The 20,009-nt window shown below is 40.9% G+C and overlaps 1 protein-coding gene across 1 annotated transcript in view; it reads left to right on the top strand.

Moving 5' to 3' along the window:
- The window catches only part of LOC115096939 (S-adenosyl-L-methionine-dependent tRNA 4-demethylwyosine synthase-like), a 279,452-nt gene that overhangs the window by 234,067 nt on the left and 25,376 nt on the right, over nucleotides 1-20,009 (top strand). The window contains exon 15 of the mRNA XM_029612261.1: nucleotides 11,315-11,482. Within this exon, the coding sequence (XP_029468121.1) occupies nucleotides 11,315-11,482 (168 nt within the window). The remainder of the gene's footprint in view (nucleotides 1-11,314; nucleotides 11,483-20,009) is intronic.

Here is a 20,009-nt window from a genome sequence, read left to right as displayed (position 1 = left end):
TTAAAATGTCGACAAGGCCTGGGTGTTAAAGCCTGGCTGGAATCAAGATGAAAAGGGCAGAGTGGAAGAGGAGAAATAGTAATAAGGGAGTTAAGGTTCACATAGATCTTTAAATGCTAGCTTGAATAGATAGTGCTTTAAGGCTTTTCTGAAGTCCTTAGTATCAGATAAGGATCCCAAGGATAGAGGAATAGAGTTCCATATGATTGGACCTGCAATGGAAAAAGCTTGTTCACGGGTAACTGTGAGCCTGGTGGTTCCAAGACAGGGAACTTGGAGAAGGAACTGATTTTTGGATCTGAGGTTGCGCAAAGGTACTTAGAAATGTAGGGTAGCTGATAACCATGGACTTTTAACGTTGTGCATGAGACTGTGTATTGTGGATAATATTTTATATTGAATTCTCCAATGTAGAAGTAACCAATGCAAAGTAAACAGGGCCGGTGTAATATGTTCATGTGGGGTTTCTTTTGCCAGTTATTAATCAGGTGGCTTTGTTTTGTACCAATTGGAGAGGTCTGATGGTCGATTGGGGTAGACCAATATAATTAAGTGACTTTCTTTTTGAAGAGTTGGGGGTTTTTGTTTCCTTAGAGCAGATCTGTATCAGTATTTTAAATGAATAGCTGTCTGCACAAAAGGAGAATATTTTTAATATTGTATGGTATTTACAGAACCTCTTTTTATCATATTCTGTCACTACCTCTAGTGCTGAGGACTTGTTTGACAGCTGATGTTTGAAAAGATTGTAATTTAAGGTTAATGAAGCAGAAATGCCTGACTGCCTTTTTTTTTTATGAAGTGTTATTTATTTAGACACATCTAAAAATACAATCCTCTGCCTTTGGGCTCGGTAGGTTAATCAGTTATTTTGAACAGGTAGAAAGATATCAGAGGCGCACGTTTTTGTATTCTGTGGACGTGATGCATCAATCATTAAATGTATCTTTAGCCCAGTCAAGGGCCATATTTATTCCGCTTAGTTTACCCGCTAGTTCCTGCTGAACAAGAGTTGTGCTGAAATAAAAATGAAGCTGGATCAGTGAGTGGAGATAGAAAGGAAAAAAAAGATTCTCTTTGTCGTTCAAAAAAGGCAAGCCAGTGTTTTCCCATTCTGCGTGATCAGCTCTTGTGAAGTATGAGGGGAAGAGGTCTCACTCAGTATGAGCAAGGGGTGGGCATGGTAAAGCTTTCTCGTGCTGGGTTGTCCTTAAGAACGTGGTTAGAATTCTTGAGTGGAATAGTAATTTTATAAGGACAATATTACTCAGTTTAACACAGATCCCACTATTCCAGTCCATAGTGCATAAATGTCATTTATTCCATCAAAGATGATTATCGAGGTTGCAACAGAATTGCCAGTGATAGTGCGAAGAGGTTGTGTAGGATTGAACAAGCCAGCCCTTGGACTAGGGTACATTTGGGAGTACAAAGCAGAAACTACAGTGTGGAGACCCCTGTCAGTTCTCCTGTCTACTGCACATGGTAATCCTGATCAATTCAATCTGTCGCCTCCTGTTTAAAAGTTCATTCTGTACTTATTTGAGAAAGGGATTTGAAACTCAGTGAATTCTTGTCCACATTACTTTATACATTGGTGCTGTATCATTTATTTGTCCAGTTTCCTCGGAGTCCAAAACAGAAACACAATATGGCTTAGAGAAATGTGATTAAATCAAATGCAAAGCATAAAAACAAAAAAGGCAGCTAATAGTTTAATTATTCTATCTAAAAGCATACAAATGTAACACATCCAAAAAATGAATGTCACATTCCTCCATATTCTTACAGTATTACCATTAATTCATTAAGATGGAAGAATCTCATCAATTATCCACCCCATGTTGGTATGAGAATGCCAACTTAGAAAAAAAAAAAGTAAAGTGCTATTAAAAACGGAGAGCAATCCCTTCTACGCTAATCGCCATGGGTGCAGTTTGCTGGAAAGAAAAGGATGGGGGAGGAGGTTGCTGAGGAAAAAGCCTTCTTTCTGGTCCTTTACAGGCACATCAAGGACAAAGACAGAAGCTTGAAACAGAGCTTCAGAGGCAGACTTTATTGCCTGAGAGGGAGGTGTAGCAAGCTCTAAAAGCCAGAGTTAAGGTTTAAAAAATATCATCTCACTGGCAGCCAATGGAGATTATATAAAATAGGGAAGATTCTATCTCTTGCTTGGCCCCTATAAGTATTCTAGCAACTGCATTTAATATATGTTGGAGTTTACTAATAGCATAGCCGATTTTTAAGCAAGTTTCTGGAGGCCCGGTCCATTAACACTTACTAGCTAGACAGTCATGAGGATTGCTATCTTCTACATCTGGGAATGGGCAACAGGGAGGTGGTGGTCTGAGTACATCTAAGAGTGACCCAGATTGGCCACTATCAGAGACAGGATGCTTAGGCTCCCAGGACCGTTGATGTGGTCCATCATGGCATTTATATTCACTGTGCTTCATGCTTACCTCCTCATAGATCTGCTGATCCGTATCCGGAATGACACCTAGGCTGCAGGAAGGACATCCAGTTCAATAGTCCTGAGTTTTTTTTTTCAAACAAACTTCAGGCTTATCAGAGTTTAACTCTAATCTTTGCTTAAACATCCAGGACTCCACTGCACGCAGACATTGATTGAACAACTCGGTAATCACCCTTTGATCTTTACCCACTGGGTGGTACTAATACTAACACTTGAAATCAGCTATCCCAAAAGCTTCAGAAAGACGACTAAACAAGAAAGGTGAGAGTGTGGAGCTCTGAGGGATCCCATACTCCATCATCCAGTTCATCACCTATGTGTCTTCTCAAAAAAAAAAAAAAAAAATTAAACCAACCAGTGTTGTCTAAGCCCAGAGAAGCAAGCCTTTCTAAAAGAATATTCATTTATTGAATTTATTGATTTATATTCTGCTTTTCATGGTACTTCAAAGTGGATTGGATTCTGCTACAGTAAGACTATCCTAATCTATAAGGTCAAAGGCTACAGAAATATTTAACAAAGCTAATATAACACCCCCCTCCCCCCCCAACCACTTCCACCGTGATCTAAATGCGGGGGGGGTGGAAGGAAAGTTTCCTTCGAGGCAGGCTGTGCGGCTCGGCGCACGCAGGCTGCCGATTTTGGGCAGCCTTGAGCGCGCCGACCCCAGATTTTAACAGATACGCGTAGCTACGCGCATGTCTATTGAATCTGGCGTACTTTTATTTGCGCCTGGTGTGCGAACAAAAGTACACGCGCACGTAGTTTTATAAAATCTGCCCCTTAGGGTCTGCCAGAGTTTAAAGTCCTCTCCCCAACACGGAATCCAAGTTCCACATAAGCTGCGTCAGGAGGGACCAAGATCTAAAATAAGAACAAAAAATATGTATGTAGGACAAGACAGAGTAGCATGGCAGATATAAATTTAGCAATTGTTCCCAGTTCTAAATGAGGGACTGGAAGTAAAAAAAACTTAAAACCAAAGAAATAATGGACTTTCCAATGGTCTGGCAGCATGTAGCTGTTTAAATAGACATGCAAATCGTGCCAAAGGATCTAGAAAGGCACACCAAACTCAGTCACATGATACAGAGCTGTCACTTGAGTCAGAACTCAAACTAGTTCACACATTCAGGCCTGGATTTGTCAATAGGCACACTAGGCCTGTGCCTAGGATAGCAAAAATCGGGGGGGGGGGGGGGGGGGCAGGCTGAAGATGTATTGCCTTCCAGCCATGCTGAATCTCACTCGGCAAAGAACAGCCCCCTGCTTCCTGATCCAGCCCCTCCCTTCCCGAGCAGCATGCAGGGAACAAAATGAGAGTGGGGTGAGTCTGGCACACAGAGAGCAAAGGGGGATCATTTTGATAAATTAGGAGGGGCAGAATGGCGATCATTGCCGGAGGAATGAGAGAGGATCAGATGGGGAGAAGGGGTTGGTGCTGGTGTGTGTGCTCCAGATTGAGAGGTTAGAGAGAGGAGTTCTAAGGGGGAGCAGGACCCCAGAGCATGGTAGGGATACTTCCCTTCCCCCACACACTGCAGTTCAGATTCTCTCTCCTTTGATCTCAGATTCTGTCCTCCAGGTCCTGGAACCTCTTTTCTTTCCCTTCTCTCCAGATCCTGAAATCTACCCCTCTACTCCCTTTCCCCCTTTTTCAATCCCAGAATCTACCTCCCTCTCCCTCTTTTCTTTTGCTCTCAGATCCCGGATTTCCCCTTTTCCTCTACCTTCCCCATCTCCCATCCCTCTTTACCTCTCCTCCCCCAGTCCTCTTTCCTTCTCATACTCCTCCCTCCTATCCCAGTTCTTTCACCTTCTCCTCACCCCTTTCCTCTCCCCATCTCTGGCCCTCTCACCCTCTCCTTCTCTTCTGCTCATCCCTGAGATCTCATCCCTGTACTAATTCTAAAGATCCCTTTTCCTCACCCAATAAGAAAAAGAATTATACAGAGACAAGCAAGGTTGGAAAATGACTTAGTTTTCATATTATGAAAGATGGAAATGTTTGCCAATGTGCTTCAGATTTTTCCGGTTTTTGTCACAGAGTCTATGCCTGAGCTGCCACAGCAAACTGCGGGACACTGCCTTGCACCTCCTGCTCCCTAGTGTCTGACCGGGGTGGGGGAAGAGAGGGCACAACAGCAGCAACAGTGCCTAGGGGGTGGCAAACTCCTAAATCAGTCTCTGTGTACATGTCCAGTATGTAAGAATACGTGAAGAAGGCAGTGTTGAGAGCACAGAGTTAACAAATTACGAACATTGAAACCCGCCAGAGCATTAAAAAGAATGTTCTAACTACATAGAACCGCCGTGGGGAAAAAAATGAAAGAGAAACTACAAAAAAAAAAAAGCGGACCGGTCAATGGCTTGCTTCAAACCCGAAGGATGCATGCTGTTTAATCGCTATGTAGCATCCCGTCTTTTCTCACATGTTTTCTTCCAACGTGAGCAATCTCCTTCCCTTGAAGATGAAGATCCAAGTTCAGTGATTTAAAAAAAAAAAAAAAAAAAAAAGAAAGTCCAAAATAGGATGCCAGTCTAGAGATGTGAATCGGAACCAGAATCGGTTCGGATTTCAGTTCCGATTCACATCTCTATAGATGTGAATCGGAACCAGAATCGGTTCGGATTTCAGTTCCGATTCACATCTCTAGATGCCACTGATGTTCAAGCAAAGGGGCAGGTTCACATCTCTGCCCGATACGGGAACAGTGCTGAAAGAGGTGAGTCTTCACACTGCTCTGGTGCTCATCAGTCTACTTGGTTGAACACTGGTCAGAGTAGCATAATTAGCGTGGCAGAACGGACCAATTATGTAATACTTTTATTGATGTTCCTGCTATCCACAGCAGTTGGCTGTGTGAGCTATAGATGGTAGGAGCTTTTCTTTCATAGTTAGCCCCCTAAACTAATCACCTTTTTCCCAGGTATGGCTGAAATATGATTTAGGCCACGCTGACCTGTCGCTTATGTTGCGGGTATGCTCAGCACTTCTAACTTGGGTTTTTAAGCGCTTTAGACCCGAAAAGCTGATTTTGCTGCAGCCCCTGTTATCAACCATTTCTTTGCTTAATGAGTGAACATTTCCAGATGCTTTGCCGATTTCATTTATGTTGGTTCTCTTTGATTATAAATGCCCTTTCTAGGATATAGTAAAGTAATGAGGTGTGTTTTTTGGCTTATTCCACTTTCTGCAGTCATACATTTTTCATGCAGTTTAAATCAACATTTGCATAATTAAGGGGAAAAATGGAGATTGAATATCATTAGGCAAAGCTTTTTTTTTTTTTTCCTTCTTTTCCTAGGGCTGTTTCCAAGCTATGTATTATGTTTTGGTGATTGCTTGCTTAGGTTCCGTCAACTCTTTCATGATGACCCCACAGCCAGTCGGGTTTTCAGGATATCTGCACAGAGAGATTTCCATGCACTGCACCTGTTGTGTATGTAAATGTATCTCATGCATATCCATTCGGATGTCATGAAACCTGACTGACCGGGGCCTACTCCCGGATATCTACATGGTCTCCAAATTTTTAAATATTTGTATATTTATTTGTTTTATATTCTGCTTTTCAGGTGGTTTCAAAGCGAATTACATTCAGACACTGTAGGTTTTTCCCTATTCCCATTGTGGCATTCAAAGGAAATGATGCAGCATTGGATTCATTTTCTGTTAGGTTAATCTGTTTTGCATAGGCATGAATACTAAGCTCCAAACAGTGTAGTACTAGCAATTAAATATAATAAAATAATTCCATTCCCGTTTTCAGGGTTTTTTTTTTTAATTTCACTGCTGTGGTGCTAAAAAAAAAATATATATATACATATATATCTATGTATGCCAACATCATGAGTCTAACACTTGTTGCTGGCATTGACACAGAGGGTATGAGGATAGCATGAGCCTTTGATAAGTGGACTTAGAGGATATTCCAGAAATTTAGAAAGTATTAATTTTGATGTGGGCATCTATTCATTTTCTCTGTCACAGATGCTGAGACCATGGTGTTGGACCAGGTGTTCCCAACCCAGTCCTCAGGACACACCCAGCCAGCTTTTTCAGGATACCCACAACAAACATGTGAGAGAGGTTTGCATGCACGACCTCCATTGTATGCAAGTCTATCTCATGCATATTCATTGCAGATATCCTGAAAACCCGAGAATGGTTGGGTGTGGCCCAAGGAAAGTCAGGCTGATACAGTAAAATGCGCGGGAGAGCCGGCACTCCGAGGCGAGCACCTGCTGTCCTGGGCGTGCGATTTTCTATTCAAATGAGGGCCTGTAGTAATAAGGAGGCGCTAGGGACACTAGCGCGTCCCTAGTGCCTCCTTATTGACAGAAGTGGCGGCTGTCAGCGGGTTTGACAGCCGACGATTAATTTTACCGGCGTCGATTGTCGAACCCGCTGACAGACACGGGTTCGGAAAACGGACGCCAGTAAAATTGAGCATCCGTCTTCCGAGCCACGGGCCGATTTTTTTTTTCATGATTTTTTATTTATTTTTTATTTTTGGGGCCTCCGACTTAATATCGCTCATCAACATGGATTTGCATGTTGCGGGCGCTATTAGTTTCGGGGGGGGGGGGAGGGTGGCCACGCATTTTTGACGCGCTATTACCCCTTACTATATAAGGGGTAAAAATAGCGTGTCGAAAACGCATTGCCAAACAGGGGCTAACAGTGCGCTCAGTCAAGTGCACCATACTGCATCGACCCGAGTTTTGGGAATCACTGGGCTAGGCAGTGGTGAAACATCCTCTTAATCAACCCCTAGGTTTCTTGCTCGCTTTTCTTCAATCAGCAAATGTGGCCATAATAACAGCAAAAATATTGTGAAAATGACAACATCTATATTAAGGTGTAAGAAAGGAGAATTACGAACAAGACCTGATAGGAAAGTATTGGAACTGTGAGAAAATATGCTAGAGGCAAGCATAAGAACATGCCATACTGGATCAGAGCAAGGGTCCGTCAAGCCCAGCATCCTGTTTCCAACAGTGGCCAATCCAGGCCACAAGAACCTGGCAAGTACCCAAAAACTAAGTCTATTCCATGTTACTGTTGCTAGTAATAGCAGTGGCTAATTTCTAAATCCACTTGATTAATAGCAGGTAATGGACTTCTCCTCCAAGAACTTATCCAATCCTTTTTTAAACCCAGCTACATTAACTGCATTAACTCCAAGAGTTTAATTGTGCGTTGCATGAAAAAGAACTTTCTCCGATTAATTTTAAATGTGCCACATGCTAACTTCATGGAGTGCCCCCTAGTTTTTCTACTTTCTGAAAGAGTAAATAACCGATTCACATCTACCGGTTCTAGACCTCTCATGATTTTAAACACCTCTATCATATCCCCCCTCAGCCGTCTCTTCTCCAAGCTGAAAAGTCCTAACCTCTTTAGTCTTTCCTCATAGGGGAGCTGTTCCATCCCCTTTATCATTTTGGTCGCCCTTATCTGTCTAATGCTTCTGCTTTAAAATATATTACAAATTATGCCTTACTTGTTAAATTGATTAGTTGCATAACAGATTACAGTAAGATTATGAATCTGCTTAATAGTCCCTTGTTTTAAAAGAAAGCAGTAGAAAGAGCCAGGAAGTGCCCAGAAATAAAAATTATTTTTAAAGAAATAGATTTTTAAATATTTTGTAAAATCCCCTGCATGTTTACTTTCTTGTTGGTAAACTATCAGAGGAAGAATGGTGCACATGGGGAAATGTCCCCAGAATATCGCTGAACAGCAAGTTGAGCTTGAGGTTGTCATATCAACCTGAGAGCCAGATTTACAGTTCAGTCAATCATACAAGTCAGTTTGCCAGAACAAATTTGACATAGCACGTCGTTTGAGCAAGATTTTACTGTCCTGCTTGGGGAAAGGAATTAATGTGTAATGTGCCACTCTTTTTGGATTTGAAACTCGATGAAGATTATTGGCAACGAGTACCAGCGATGAGTATCCCCAATGCAGAATTTCGAAACATGGACTGTCAGGGTTTCTCTTACTATGTTGCCATCTTTATTCTGAACACCTACAAGAGACTCTATTAGATAAGTGATTTTTATTTGCATGATTGAAAAGAAATTCTTAAAAAATAGAGAATAACGGTTGTGCCCTAGAAACTGGCCCTGGGATTTAAGATAAGGCAAATGAAGGCTGTTTTCTACTAAGCCAGTAGTGCCTATTATAAGGGTTTTCGCAGTGTAATTAATATCCAGGTGCATGTGGTTCTGTGAGATTGGTTGTCATTTATTCCCTTGCATGACTTTGGGCATATTTATTTACTATAATAATAATACTGACACTGTGACCGTAGGTACATCACAATATCTCCTTATTTATTTGAGTACATTTTCAGAGGGGTTACAGACATATATGCTATTTTTCCGTCTGTAAGTGGCATGTAATCGTGTACACGCTATTTTATAAACCTTGAAAGTATGCGCATATTTTTGGTTTCGCGTCTACATTTACTGGCGCAGAAAAGGGGTGGTCTGGAGCGTTTGGAGGTATGTGCGGAAATTGCTATTTTATAAGATTTACACACACAAATTATCAAACCTATTCGTACAGTTTTATAACTTAATTGACTAGCACAAGTGAAATCAGATTTGTATGTTTGCAGTTTTTGGGTGGGAGGTCTGGATGTACTGGTGGGGGTTCAGAGTGAAGTGCTAGAGGGTGTAAGTGAACTGGAGATGGACTGGGTGAACTGGTGAAGTTATTGGCAAACTGGCGATTTCAAATGCACGCACTTTAAAATATACCTGCCTCCTTCTATAAATCAGGGTTTTTATACGTATATGTTATATTTTTTTACGTGTAAAATAAATACATATATGGTTTATGAAATAGGTAAAGTAAGTGCTTTCATAGCAACACAAATATTTGTGCATACCTTCAGAGCAGAAATACACCTTACTTTAAACTATGCAGAACTAGGATAAATCTCCACCTGTCCGTTTATGCACGCAAATAGGTTTGGAAGTTAAGCTCTTAGATTGTTTGTACCTGTATGCATAGAAATAAACATTAACAAGAAAAATATTATAAAGCGGTACCTTTTTTATTGGACTAATTTAATAGTTGACTAGCTTTTGGGAGCTGTACTTCATCAGATAGCACATGCAGGGTATGGTAGAACGAATTACATATAGGTACAAACGTCACCTTTTGCTCTGACCTGCTCATTTTGTTTTGATCTGATGAAGTACAGCTCCCAAAAGCTAGTCAACTATTAAATTAGTCCAATAAAAAAGGTACCGCTTTATAATATTTTTCTTGTTAATGTTTATTTCTATGCATACAGGTACAGTTGGGGGACCACACGGATTACTGTTGAGTTTCTCAAACTGTTCGAATTTCAGAATTTGTCTTGGTTCCTATCTGTTTCCTGCACTTGCTTCACCCCTCTTCCCCCCCCCCCCCCCCCCCCCTTGCCTTTTTAACTTTTTCTCGCCTTGTGCTTGATGCCTGGGCAGCACGAGGTGAAACTCTGGTCAGAAGCGCGCCCTCCACACCATTTGTTGGGTGGTGTAGGGGCCACCACCATAGCAACAGCCCGTCTTCCCTCCTCCTCCAGACCTGAGCGTTCGTTCCTCTTCCATGGTGTGCTCGGGCCCAATTCGTTTAGGATGAGGAGGATCCAAGCCCGGATCTCCTGCACTATAGTGCAGCGTGCTGCGGCCTGAGATGCGGGGTTGGCTCCCTGCCCCTTCTTTTTATATAGTGCTTCTCTCGTATTTACATTGTTAGATGTGAACGAAAAAGTCGTTTTTCTGTTGGCGTATCATCCTGGTTCCCTGATATGCCCTTAATTGCATTAGTCTCAAATACTGGTTCAGTTAGTTGCTGAACACTTTAAATTCTCCTGTATGGGGTCCAGCAAATAATTCTGATTTTGGAGTGAGGGGAAGAGCTGTGATTGACATACAGTCCTCAGCATTGTGATGCAGGGTTTCTATCAGGGCCTTATGATTTTGGGGTTTTCAAAAAAAGCTCAGTTTAGGAGACTTTTTTCAGCTGAGTTTAGGGGTCTAAATTTTCAGCTGAAAATTCACCTAAATTGACATTTCTAAATCTTAGAAAGCCTAGCTTTAGTTATATAGGGTAGATGCCCAGTGCAAAGTGCTGGCCACTTTTCAGATACATTTAGCAGCTTAGTAAAATTAGGTGCTCGGCCCTAAACTGTTTTCAGAGGGGATGATTTAGATGCCTAACTCCCAAAGCTTTGAATATTCTGACTCCATTGTGATAAAGGCCAAAAAACATTGAAAACCTTAAGTACACTGATAATAAGGGGGCTAGTCAGCCATAATTTGTTTTGTTTTTGGAGCAAAGGAAGTAGGCAGGAGTCAATTTTTTTTCCACAGGAGTCTTGCATATTTACAATTACTTTTGGCTTTGGTGCAGCAGCTGATCCAACTATGCATTTTGGGCTTTCTGAATGTTACGTTTCCTCACGGGCATGGAAAGGAGCAGAGCTCTATTAATTAGATGGCCTTCTAACATTCCCTTAACCATTGTCATGTAAATTAATACTTACTTGAAGACAAAAGGAATATTGCCATTTCCAGAAATCTCTTAAAATTTGTGGTTGGATGTAATCTGCGCTGCTTGTGATAAGCAGGAAATAGTTCCAGTTTGGCTGGACCAGGCATAAGCGTCAGTTTGGCGACGTGCCGTAACGCTTGCGATGGAAATGGCCCACACTACTTCTGCTGAGAGTTTAATCTGAAATCTGTGTCCCAGAAGCCACCAATGTCTTCCTATCGTTTACATCCCATACAAATTTATGGAAAGCTTGATTTTAATGCACGTTTCTCAAACAGGGAGTGACGTATTGTGGAGAAAGCACTGCCAGTAATCTCACGATGGCCAATGTCCCCTGGCATGAAGAGGTTATCCATTTTGTCCAAGAGTTAACTGACCTTTTGCCAGACTATGAGATTGCATGTGAACATGAACACTCAAATTGCCTATTAATCGCTCATAAAAAGGTAAGAGTTTCTTTATTATTTCTCCTTTTCTTTATCTGTTACTGCACCTGGTTGAGATTTTCTTTGTGTTGCTTACTGTTTTTAAGGTTGTGCTTTGCATTGTTAGCTTAGGTCAGCAGGTTTTCAATATGGTGCGTAAGAACCCACCCAGCCTGGTCTAGTTTTCAGCCCATCTACAATAATAATATGTATGAAGTATATACATGTACTAATTCCATTTTATGCAAATATACCTAATGTAGTACTTCTCAATCCAGTCCTTGAGGCACGCCCAACCAGTCAGATTTTCTGGATATTCTCAATGAATATGCATGAGATAGATTTGCATACATTGCTTTCATTGTATGCAAATCTATTTCATGCATATTCATTGTGGATATCCCAAAAACCTGTCTAGATGTGCCCAGAGGATTTGGTTGAGAAGCACTGATCTAAAGCATATTCAACCTGTTTATTATCTGTACCTCTGAAAGGATATAGACAGACAAGTTCATTCAAAGGACGACTACCAAAATGGTGCTAGGTTTGCATCCCCCTGTAAAATCTTTTGATTTGGAAGAAGCGGTATATAAATATTTTAAATAAAATAAAAGCCATATGAGATGAGACTTAAGGACAGAAGTATGTATACCCTATAGGAGAGACAAGGGATATAACAGAAACATCCTCAGCAAAACATTTTCAGAGGAAAGCATGCTCTAGAACCAGAGATCATGGTATGAGGCTTCAGAGAGAGAAATTCAGGAGCAACATCAGAAAATATTTCTTAATAGAAAAGGCCATGAATGCATGGAATGGATTCCCAGTGGAGGTGGAGACAAAAATAGTAACAGACTTTAAAAGATCATGGGGTAAGTGCCGAGAATTCCTGATACCAGGAAATAAGGCAAAGCCAGAGATGGTTGGGGTTCTGGCATTATGGCAGATGTAGAATTAAGTAGACTGGATGGGCGATTGAAACCATGGCCTGGTAATGCTGTAATCTGTGGGGTAGCCAGGTTAGTATCAATAGTCCTCCCCAGAACTCCTCAGAAACTGACCAGGTCAGTACCGATAGATTGTTGTTGGCTGAATATTGTCCAATAAGTCCATAAGGACCTAGAGGGATGAATAGTCAAGCTACAGCCTCACTAGTTTTGGCAACTGTTTGATTGCTGCAGAGCTTGTGGTAAGACACGGGAAGTTGGATTAAGTAAGGAATCTTGTGTCTCATCTTCCCAGGAAAATAGAAAACAAGCAAGTAAAATAAAAATTGTGTTGGATAACCACTGCCAGTGGTTTCCTGCAGGCGGTCAGGATTCTATGGCTGGCAGCTCCAATGTATCTATGCCCCGAGGCTGCCACAATTTTGCGGCCATGATTAGGCTGTTGCCACATAATTTAAAATTGCCGCACAGTGAGCAAGCCTGAAGTTCCTTGCTCTGTAATTCAATCATGTGAAAACTACAGAGGATGCAACCTGATCTGCATGCTGATTGGCTGTTGGAGAGAGACAATCAGAAAGTCAGCAAGCAGTTCAGACTCTAGAGCACAAATTCAAACAATTTTATTGGCATGACAATTTTCTGTTGCCAAAATAATGCAGAAAGAGATTAAAATAAAAAGCAGACAAAATGATAAAATAAGAACAATAAAGTGAAAACTACTGTGAAGAGAGACTTGCCTGGTCTCACTTCAGTCCTTGCATCTGTTGCCCTGATTCCAACTAAGAGGGATATATTGTAGTTTTTAAAATTTTTCCTGCTTTTTTGTTTCTATAAATGTATGTTTATGTGAACGCATTTTATCCAATTTCTATTTTTTCTTTACATATGTATTTCCCCCCTTTTACATTATTTATTGAATTCCCCCATCCCAGACAGTACTCTTGGACAGCACAGGGTACACTCACTAGCTCTGAGAGCTAGAAGGATGTCGCTGCTCAGACTGTCCTTCAGCATCCCTCTATTCAGGTTGCGGTTGCTGCTACAGCAGCAGCAGACATCTTCCCTCTCTCTCGGGTTTGAACACATTGCTTCTGCAGTATGCCCATGGAGTTGGAACCAGGGAGGGTGGGTGCAGGGTAAGCAGGATTTCTTGGGAGGAGGGGGAAAAGAGAGAGAAATAGCAGGCACAGACTTAGGCCCACTAACCCATTCCTTCTCCCTTCATGCTGCTTGTGCTCTCCCTCAGCCTGAACGGCATCATATGGCCAGTCTAATCTAGAACACTGTATATTCTGGGTAGAACATGTCCAGCTTACTGGCTTTTTGTGATATCTTTTTAGAAACATAAATAGAAACATAGAAATGAAAGCAGAAAAGGACCAAATAATCCACCCAGTTTACCCAGCAAGTTTGTTAGTATCTGCCGCACTGTGCAGGTCACCCCATGCTTATCAGTTTACCAGACCGTAAATGTCAGGACCCTCATTTGATGCTGTTTGAATCCAATTTCCCTTTACCCTTGCCATGGAAGCAGAGAGCAGTGTTGGAGTTGCATCAAAAGCATCAGGCTTATTGGTTAAGGGTAGAAAAGGCTGCATCAGCAAGTTACTCCCATGCTTATTTGTGCTCTCGTTAGTTGCTGTCTGAATCTAATTCCCCTTTTCCCACTGCCATTGAAGCAGAGAGCAATGATGGAGCTGCATTAACAGTATCAAGGCTTATTTGTTAAGGGCAGTAACTGCCACACCAGCAAGTTACTCCCATGCACGCTTTTCTTTATTCCTTCACTGTTTTCGTTTCCTCCTCCAGAAGGAAGGCATTCACCACCCTCTCCATGAAGAAGTATTTTCTGACATTGGTTCTGAGTCGTCCTCCTTGGAGTTTCATTTCATGACCCCTAGTTCTATTGATTTCTTTCCAGTGCAAAAGGTTTGACGATTGTGCTTCATTAAAACCTTTCAGATATCTGAAGGTCTGTATGATATCTTCCTTGCAGCTCCTTACTTCTAGGGTGTACATATTCAGATCCTTCAGCTTATTCTCATAAGTCTTCTGATGCTGACTCCTCACTATTTTGTTCACTCTTCTTTGGACCGCCTCTATCCTGACTTTATCCTTTTTGAGATACAGGCACCAGTATTGAATGCAGTACTCCAGGTGAGGCCTCACCAAGGACCTGTACAAGGGCATTATCGCTTTTTTTCTTCCTAGTTATTCTTCTCTCAATGCAGCCCAGCATTCTTTTGGCCATAGCTATCACCTTGTCACATTGTTTCGCTGCCTTCAGATCGCCAGACACTATCACAGCAAGGTCTCTCTCTCTCAGTCCATGCACATTTGTCTTTCACCGCCCATCACATACCGATCTTTTGGATTACCACCCCCAGATGCATGACTCTGTACTTCTTGGCTTTGAATCCCAGCTGCCAAACCCTCAACTAGTCTTCAAGCTTTCTTATATCACTTTACATTTTCTCTACTCCTTCAGGCATGTCCACTCTGTTGCAGATCTTAATATCATCCGCAAACAGACAAACTTTACCTTCTATCCCTTCTGCAATGTCATTCACAAAGATGTCGAACAGAATCTGTCCCAAAACCAATCCCTATGGCACTCCACTTAACACCATTCTTTCTTCAGAGTAGGTTCCATTTACCATTACAAGCTGTCTCCTGTCAGTCAACCAGTTAGCAATTCATGCTATTACCTTGGCATCCACTCCCAAGCTTCTCATTTTGTTCACGAGTCTCCTGTGTGGGACCATATCAAAAGCTTTACTAAAATCCAAGTAAATTACATTGAGCGCTCTTCCCTGATCCAATTCTCTAGTCACCCAATCAAAATAATCAATCTGATTTTGTCTGACAGGACCTTTCCCTGGTGAATCCATGCTGCCTCTGGTCAAGCAACCCACTGGATTGTAGATAGTTCACTATCCTTTCCTTCAGCACAGTCTCCATTAATTTTCCCACCAAAGTAAGACTAACTGGCTTGTAGTTTCCAGCCTCCTCTCTGCTCCCACTCTTGTGAAGCAGGATCACCACTTTCCTCCAGTCTCACGGCACCACTCCTGTTTCCAGGGATCTATTGAACAGCAGACCCACCAGCACATCTCTGAGTTCCCTCAGTATCCTGGGATGTACCTCATCCAGCCCCATGGCCTTGTCCAGTTTCAGTTTTTCTAGCACTTCCCCTACATTCTCTTCTGTAAATGGAGTTACATCTACTCCACCCCCATCCACAGTCCTGTTAACTTACGATGGTCCTTCTCCAGGTTCTTCTTTAGTGAACACCAATCTGAAATATTTGAGTATTTCTGCCATTTCTTCATCTCTCTCCACACGTTGATCTTTGTCACCTTTCAGTTTAATTATACCACTTCTGACCTGTCTCCTTTCTCTGATGTGTCTGAGAAATGTTTTGTCACCTCGCTTTAACCTCTTTGGCAATCCTTTCTTCCGCTTGACTTTTTGCTTTCTTGATTACTTTCTTCCTCTCCCTCAGTTTCTCCAGATATTTTTCCCTGTGTTCTTCTTTTTGGGATCCTTCATATTTCTTGAAAGCTGTTGTTTTTGCCTTTATTTTTTTCAGCCATCTCCTTTGAGAACCAGATCTGTTTCTTATTTCTCTTACTTTTGTTTACTTTTCTAACATGTAGGTTTGTTGCCTTTGTAATTGCTCCTTTTAGTTTGGCCCACATTTGTTCCACCTCTCTCATTTTCTCCCAGCCTTCTAGTTCTACCTCCAGGTACTTCCCCCATTTCAACAAAGTCTGTATTTTTGAAATTCAAAACTCTGGTCTTTGTGTGACCTCTCTGTATCTTATTTGCGATGTCAGACCATACTGTTTGATGATCACTGGTGCTCAGATGGGCACGCACCTGGACATTAGAAATGACATTCCTTTAGTGGCGTAGAATTTTTTTCTGCAGGTGTGCTACTCATTTTGAGAGTAACTTTCAAACACCTCTGCTTGGCACCTTATATGCACGTATATGGCCGCACGGAGATCTACGAAAGTATTTTATAACCTGTGCGTATGAGATATGCACAGATTCTAAAATATATATATTTCTATCCCCAAACATACATGCATATGTATGCTTACGTGCGAATACCTGCAATGCATTGAAAACGCATACTTTTCCTACTTATTTTATAAACATACGTACATACGTTTTAAGCACGAAAAAACTTGCGACTTGCTCCCTTCTCTTCCCCATCTTATCTCCTAGCCTGATTAAAATTAACCTCATAGTTTTCTTTCTTTTGTACATATGTATATAATTGCAAATTTTGTTTATAATTTTATTGCAAAACTTCCCATATTATTGTTCCCCCCTCTCGTTAATGCCTTGTTATCATGTTTTTACTGTTCAATGTAAAGCGCCATGCCGTGCGTTTGTTTTTGCGTTACAATGTGAACCGATATGATATCCTGGATGAATGTCGGTATATAAAAATTTTAAATAAATAAATAAATAAAATGTAAAACCCTGTTTATGCTTGGAAGTTGCTTGCATAATTGAAATCATCAGCTTGCCCAAACCACCAGCTCACTGAGTCCCCCGGGTCATCGAGACCCTCCTGGTTCTTCTATCTAAACTCCCCCCCAATTCACCCAAACTTCCTGCCCAACCAACAGCAGACAACTGACGAGTCTGATATCAATTCCGCAAGATAATTAGGCGGTGAAAAAGTACGCAAATAAGCTGCCAGATGTATGCGTGTAAGTCTCTTATAAAATAGCAACTTTACTCTTGCATGCAGCTCTTGGCCCCACCACAAAATGCCCTTGACACTTCTTTTCCAGACCATAATATGTAGGTGCTTTTGATGGTTTTAAAATAGCATGTACACGAGTATCGGCTACTTAGATGCATACATGCTAATTTTATGCATGGAATTGTTTTGAAAAATCACCCCATTCAATTTCCAATGTATTTTATGTATAACATTTTCTAAATTAAATTAAATAAATGTAAGTTTACTATGCATTGCAGATTTTTATTTGTTTCTCTGCAATTTTCCTAATTATTTAAATATACTTTCCACTCAAGGCATCATGCTTGTTTACCTCAAGATCTCTCATCAGATCTGAGACACCAAGAATTTAATTCCATTGAGCTTCTAAAAAGAAAAAACTTCTACGCAGAATAAGAATTATCCAAGTAAAAGCGGCTGCTGAAGTACACAATAGTGAACTGCAACCCAAGCTTTTGCTTATAGAAATTACAAGAAATTAAATTCTTTGCCAATGTGCTGTTTCAAAATTGTTCAGCTAAATCAGTTTTATAAGATAAATATCTAAAATACAGTGCAAGCATGGTTTTTATATTTCAATGAAAAGAAAAGTGACATTTCACAATTAAAAGCTTTTAACTTGTTTGTCTGTACTTAGTTGTTGATGTTTGTAAAATTTGTATATAATTTAAATATTGTTTAAAAAAATTGTGAGGTTTTCAGTAAAAAAAACAAAACCAAAAAAAACCCCCCTAACTTTTTTTTGCATTGTGAAAGATGTGAAAATTTTATGTAAAATTATGCAGATTTGCCATAATTACTGCAGAATCTTGAAAAATCTGCCATAGAAAATGACAGGGGGGGGGGGGGGAGGCTCTGGGATAAGTCGTTGCGGTGCAGACGGGAATAACCCCGTGGACTGGATGAGCCAGTTTAGTTGCTGTCACACATGAGGTTCTTGCTCACTGTATGCAGATCTATCTCATGCATGTTCATGGTGAATATTCCAAAAAAACAAAACAAAACCCCAACCAGCTTGGGGGGAATACCCAGTGACAGGATTTTGAGAGCCACCATTCTTCTCTGTTCCCTTATTATGTAAAATTGCACCGTAACATTTAGCTCATTTCTAAATCAGTCAGATCACAGGCACACAGTACTGTGTGGTAACCAGAGAGAATGACTTTCACTTTTGTTTCCAGCCCAAATGAATTCAAATTGCTCATGGCTGAAACTGGTGGTATTGTCAGTGGATTTACCATAAAATTGGGCAGAATATTACATGCCTTTGGTTTTAGCAAAAGAGAGAGCGCAGCCACTTCCCTGTTGACAAGTATATGGCAAATATAAAAGTCTGTGCTAGCTTTCTTATTGTAATGTTTTAGAATTGGAGTCTCTCAATCTCATTTGTAACCTTTTGCTAACAGGGTTACCCACTTGATGTGTGGTTTTCTTTTTTCCTGTCCGGGTTGATCTCCCTGCAGAGATGATTTACTAAGGGACATCAGAATTGCAGGTCCCCCTGCCTGTGGAGGGTTAAAATCAGATGTAGAGCAATTTTTCCTGATAGAATGGGGCCAGTTGGTAACACTGTTCCTCGTGATCATTTTGTCCACATTGTTAAACCACTCCACTTCCACAATAGGTACAATCTGGGGTAACTGACATTCCCCACAGATGGGTAGTGATGGGGTTGGCCAAGAATCAGAATAAACTGCCTTTGCAGAGCTCTGCAGGGAAGCATATATAGTGAAGCTTACCCTCACCAGTGAGTGCCTTTGGCCTCTCATGTCCCAAAGTCATAAGTTTCTCACTATACCAAGGTCAAACAGGAAATGTAAAATTTTTTTTAAATTGGTTAACAGATATTTTGTTTTCTAGATCAGTGGTTCTCAACCTTTTTTCGGCCGGGACACACCTGGCAGATGGTTCTCACATGCGTGACACACTGAACATGTGACCATCATGGGGCTAAATGTAAACATGCACTCTGCATCCACAGGAACCCCCTCAACCCCCAGCAATGAGTGCAGAGCAGATCTAGGGCATTACCCTATACAACTCGCCATACAAAAAAGATATTCTGGTTCTGATGACATCTCAGTAAAAGCAAAACAAACTCCCTTTACTATCAGGCACAATAGCCCTCCTTATGAAAAGACAGTAATTTACCACTAATGCATATCCTATTGAGAAAACACAACAAATAAGATTGATACAAATGCCTACATGCTAGTAAAATACCTCACCTCGGACACACACCCTTCACCAAGTACAGAAAAATCACAGATTATAAATATGGAGACAGAAACTGGAATGGAAAACCAAAAAAGCCACTCTGCATGCAGTGCGAACCTGGAGAAATGGAAAGAGAAATATAGCACCTAACAGACTCTCAGGATTTGCAATAATGCACACAAACTAACCCGCACAAAGTTACACCTGTATTATGGAACACATTCAAACAGTAACAACTCTATCTAAGAAATACAACTATTAAACCAGGCTCTAAACACTAATACATTTCCTATTGGGAAAACAGAATAAGCCAAGCTGCAATAGAGCCCCACACAGAAATAATTGTAAAGCTATACTAAAAATGTTACAAAACAGCTGCTGAACAGAATAATATCCAACAATTAAAAACTCATAAAAATTATTAAAACATGTCCAAATATCAATAAAATATGTAAAAACAGCAGACATTGCATAATACCCAATAATTAAAATGGCAGTCAATCATGAAAAATTAATTTAAAAAGCCACCTTTACTTACCTTCTCCAGCAGCTCTCCTACTCCTTTCCCTTCCAGGCCAATAGCTCTCACAAGAAGCAGCAAGGGCTGCTGAAGCTCTGT

Source organism: Rhinatrema bivittatum, chromosome 8 (assembly GCF_901001135.1).
Source record: "Rhinatrema bivittatum chromosome 8, aRhiBiv1.1, whole genome shotgun sequence".
Lineage (NCBI taxonomy): Eukaryota > Metazoa > Chordata > Amphibia > Gymnophiona > Rhinatrematidae > Rhinatrema > Rhinatrema bivittatum.
This window is presented reverse-complemented; position numbering and strand designations above follow the sequence as displayed.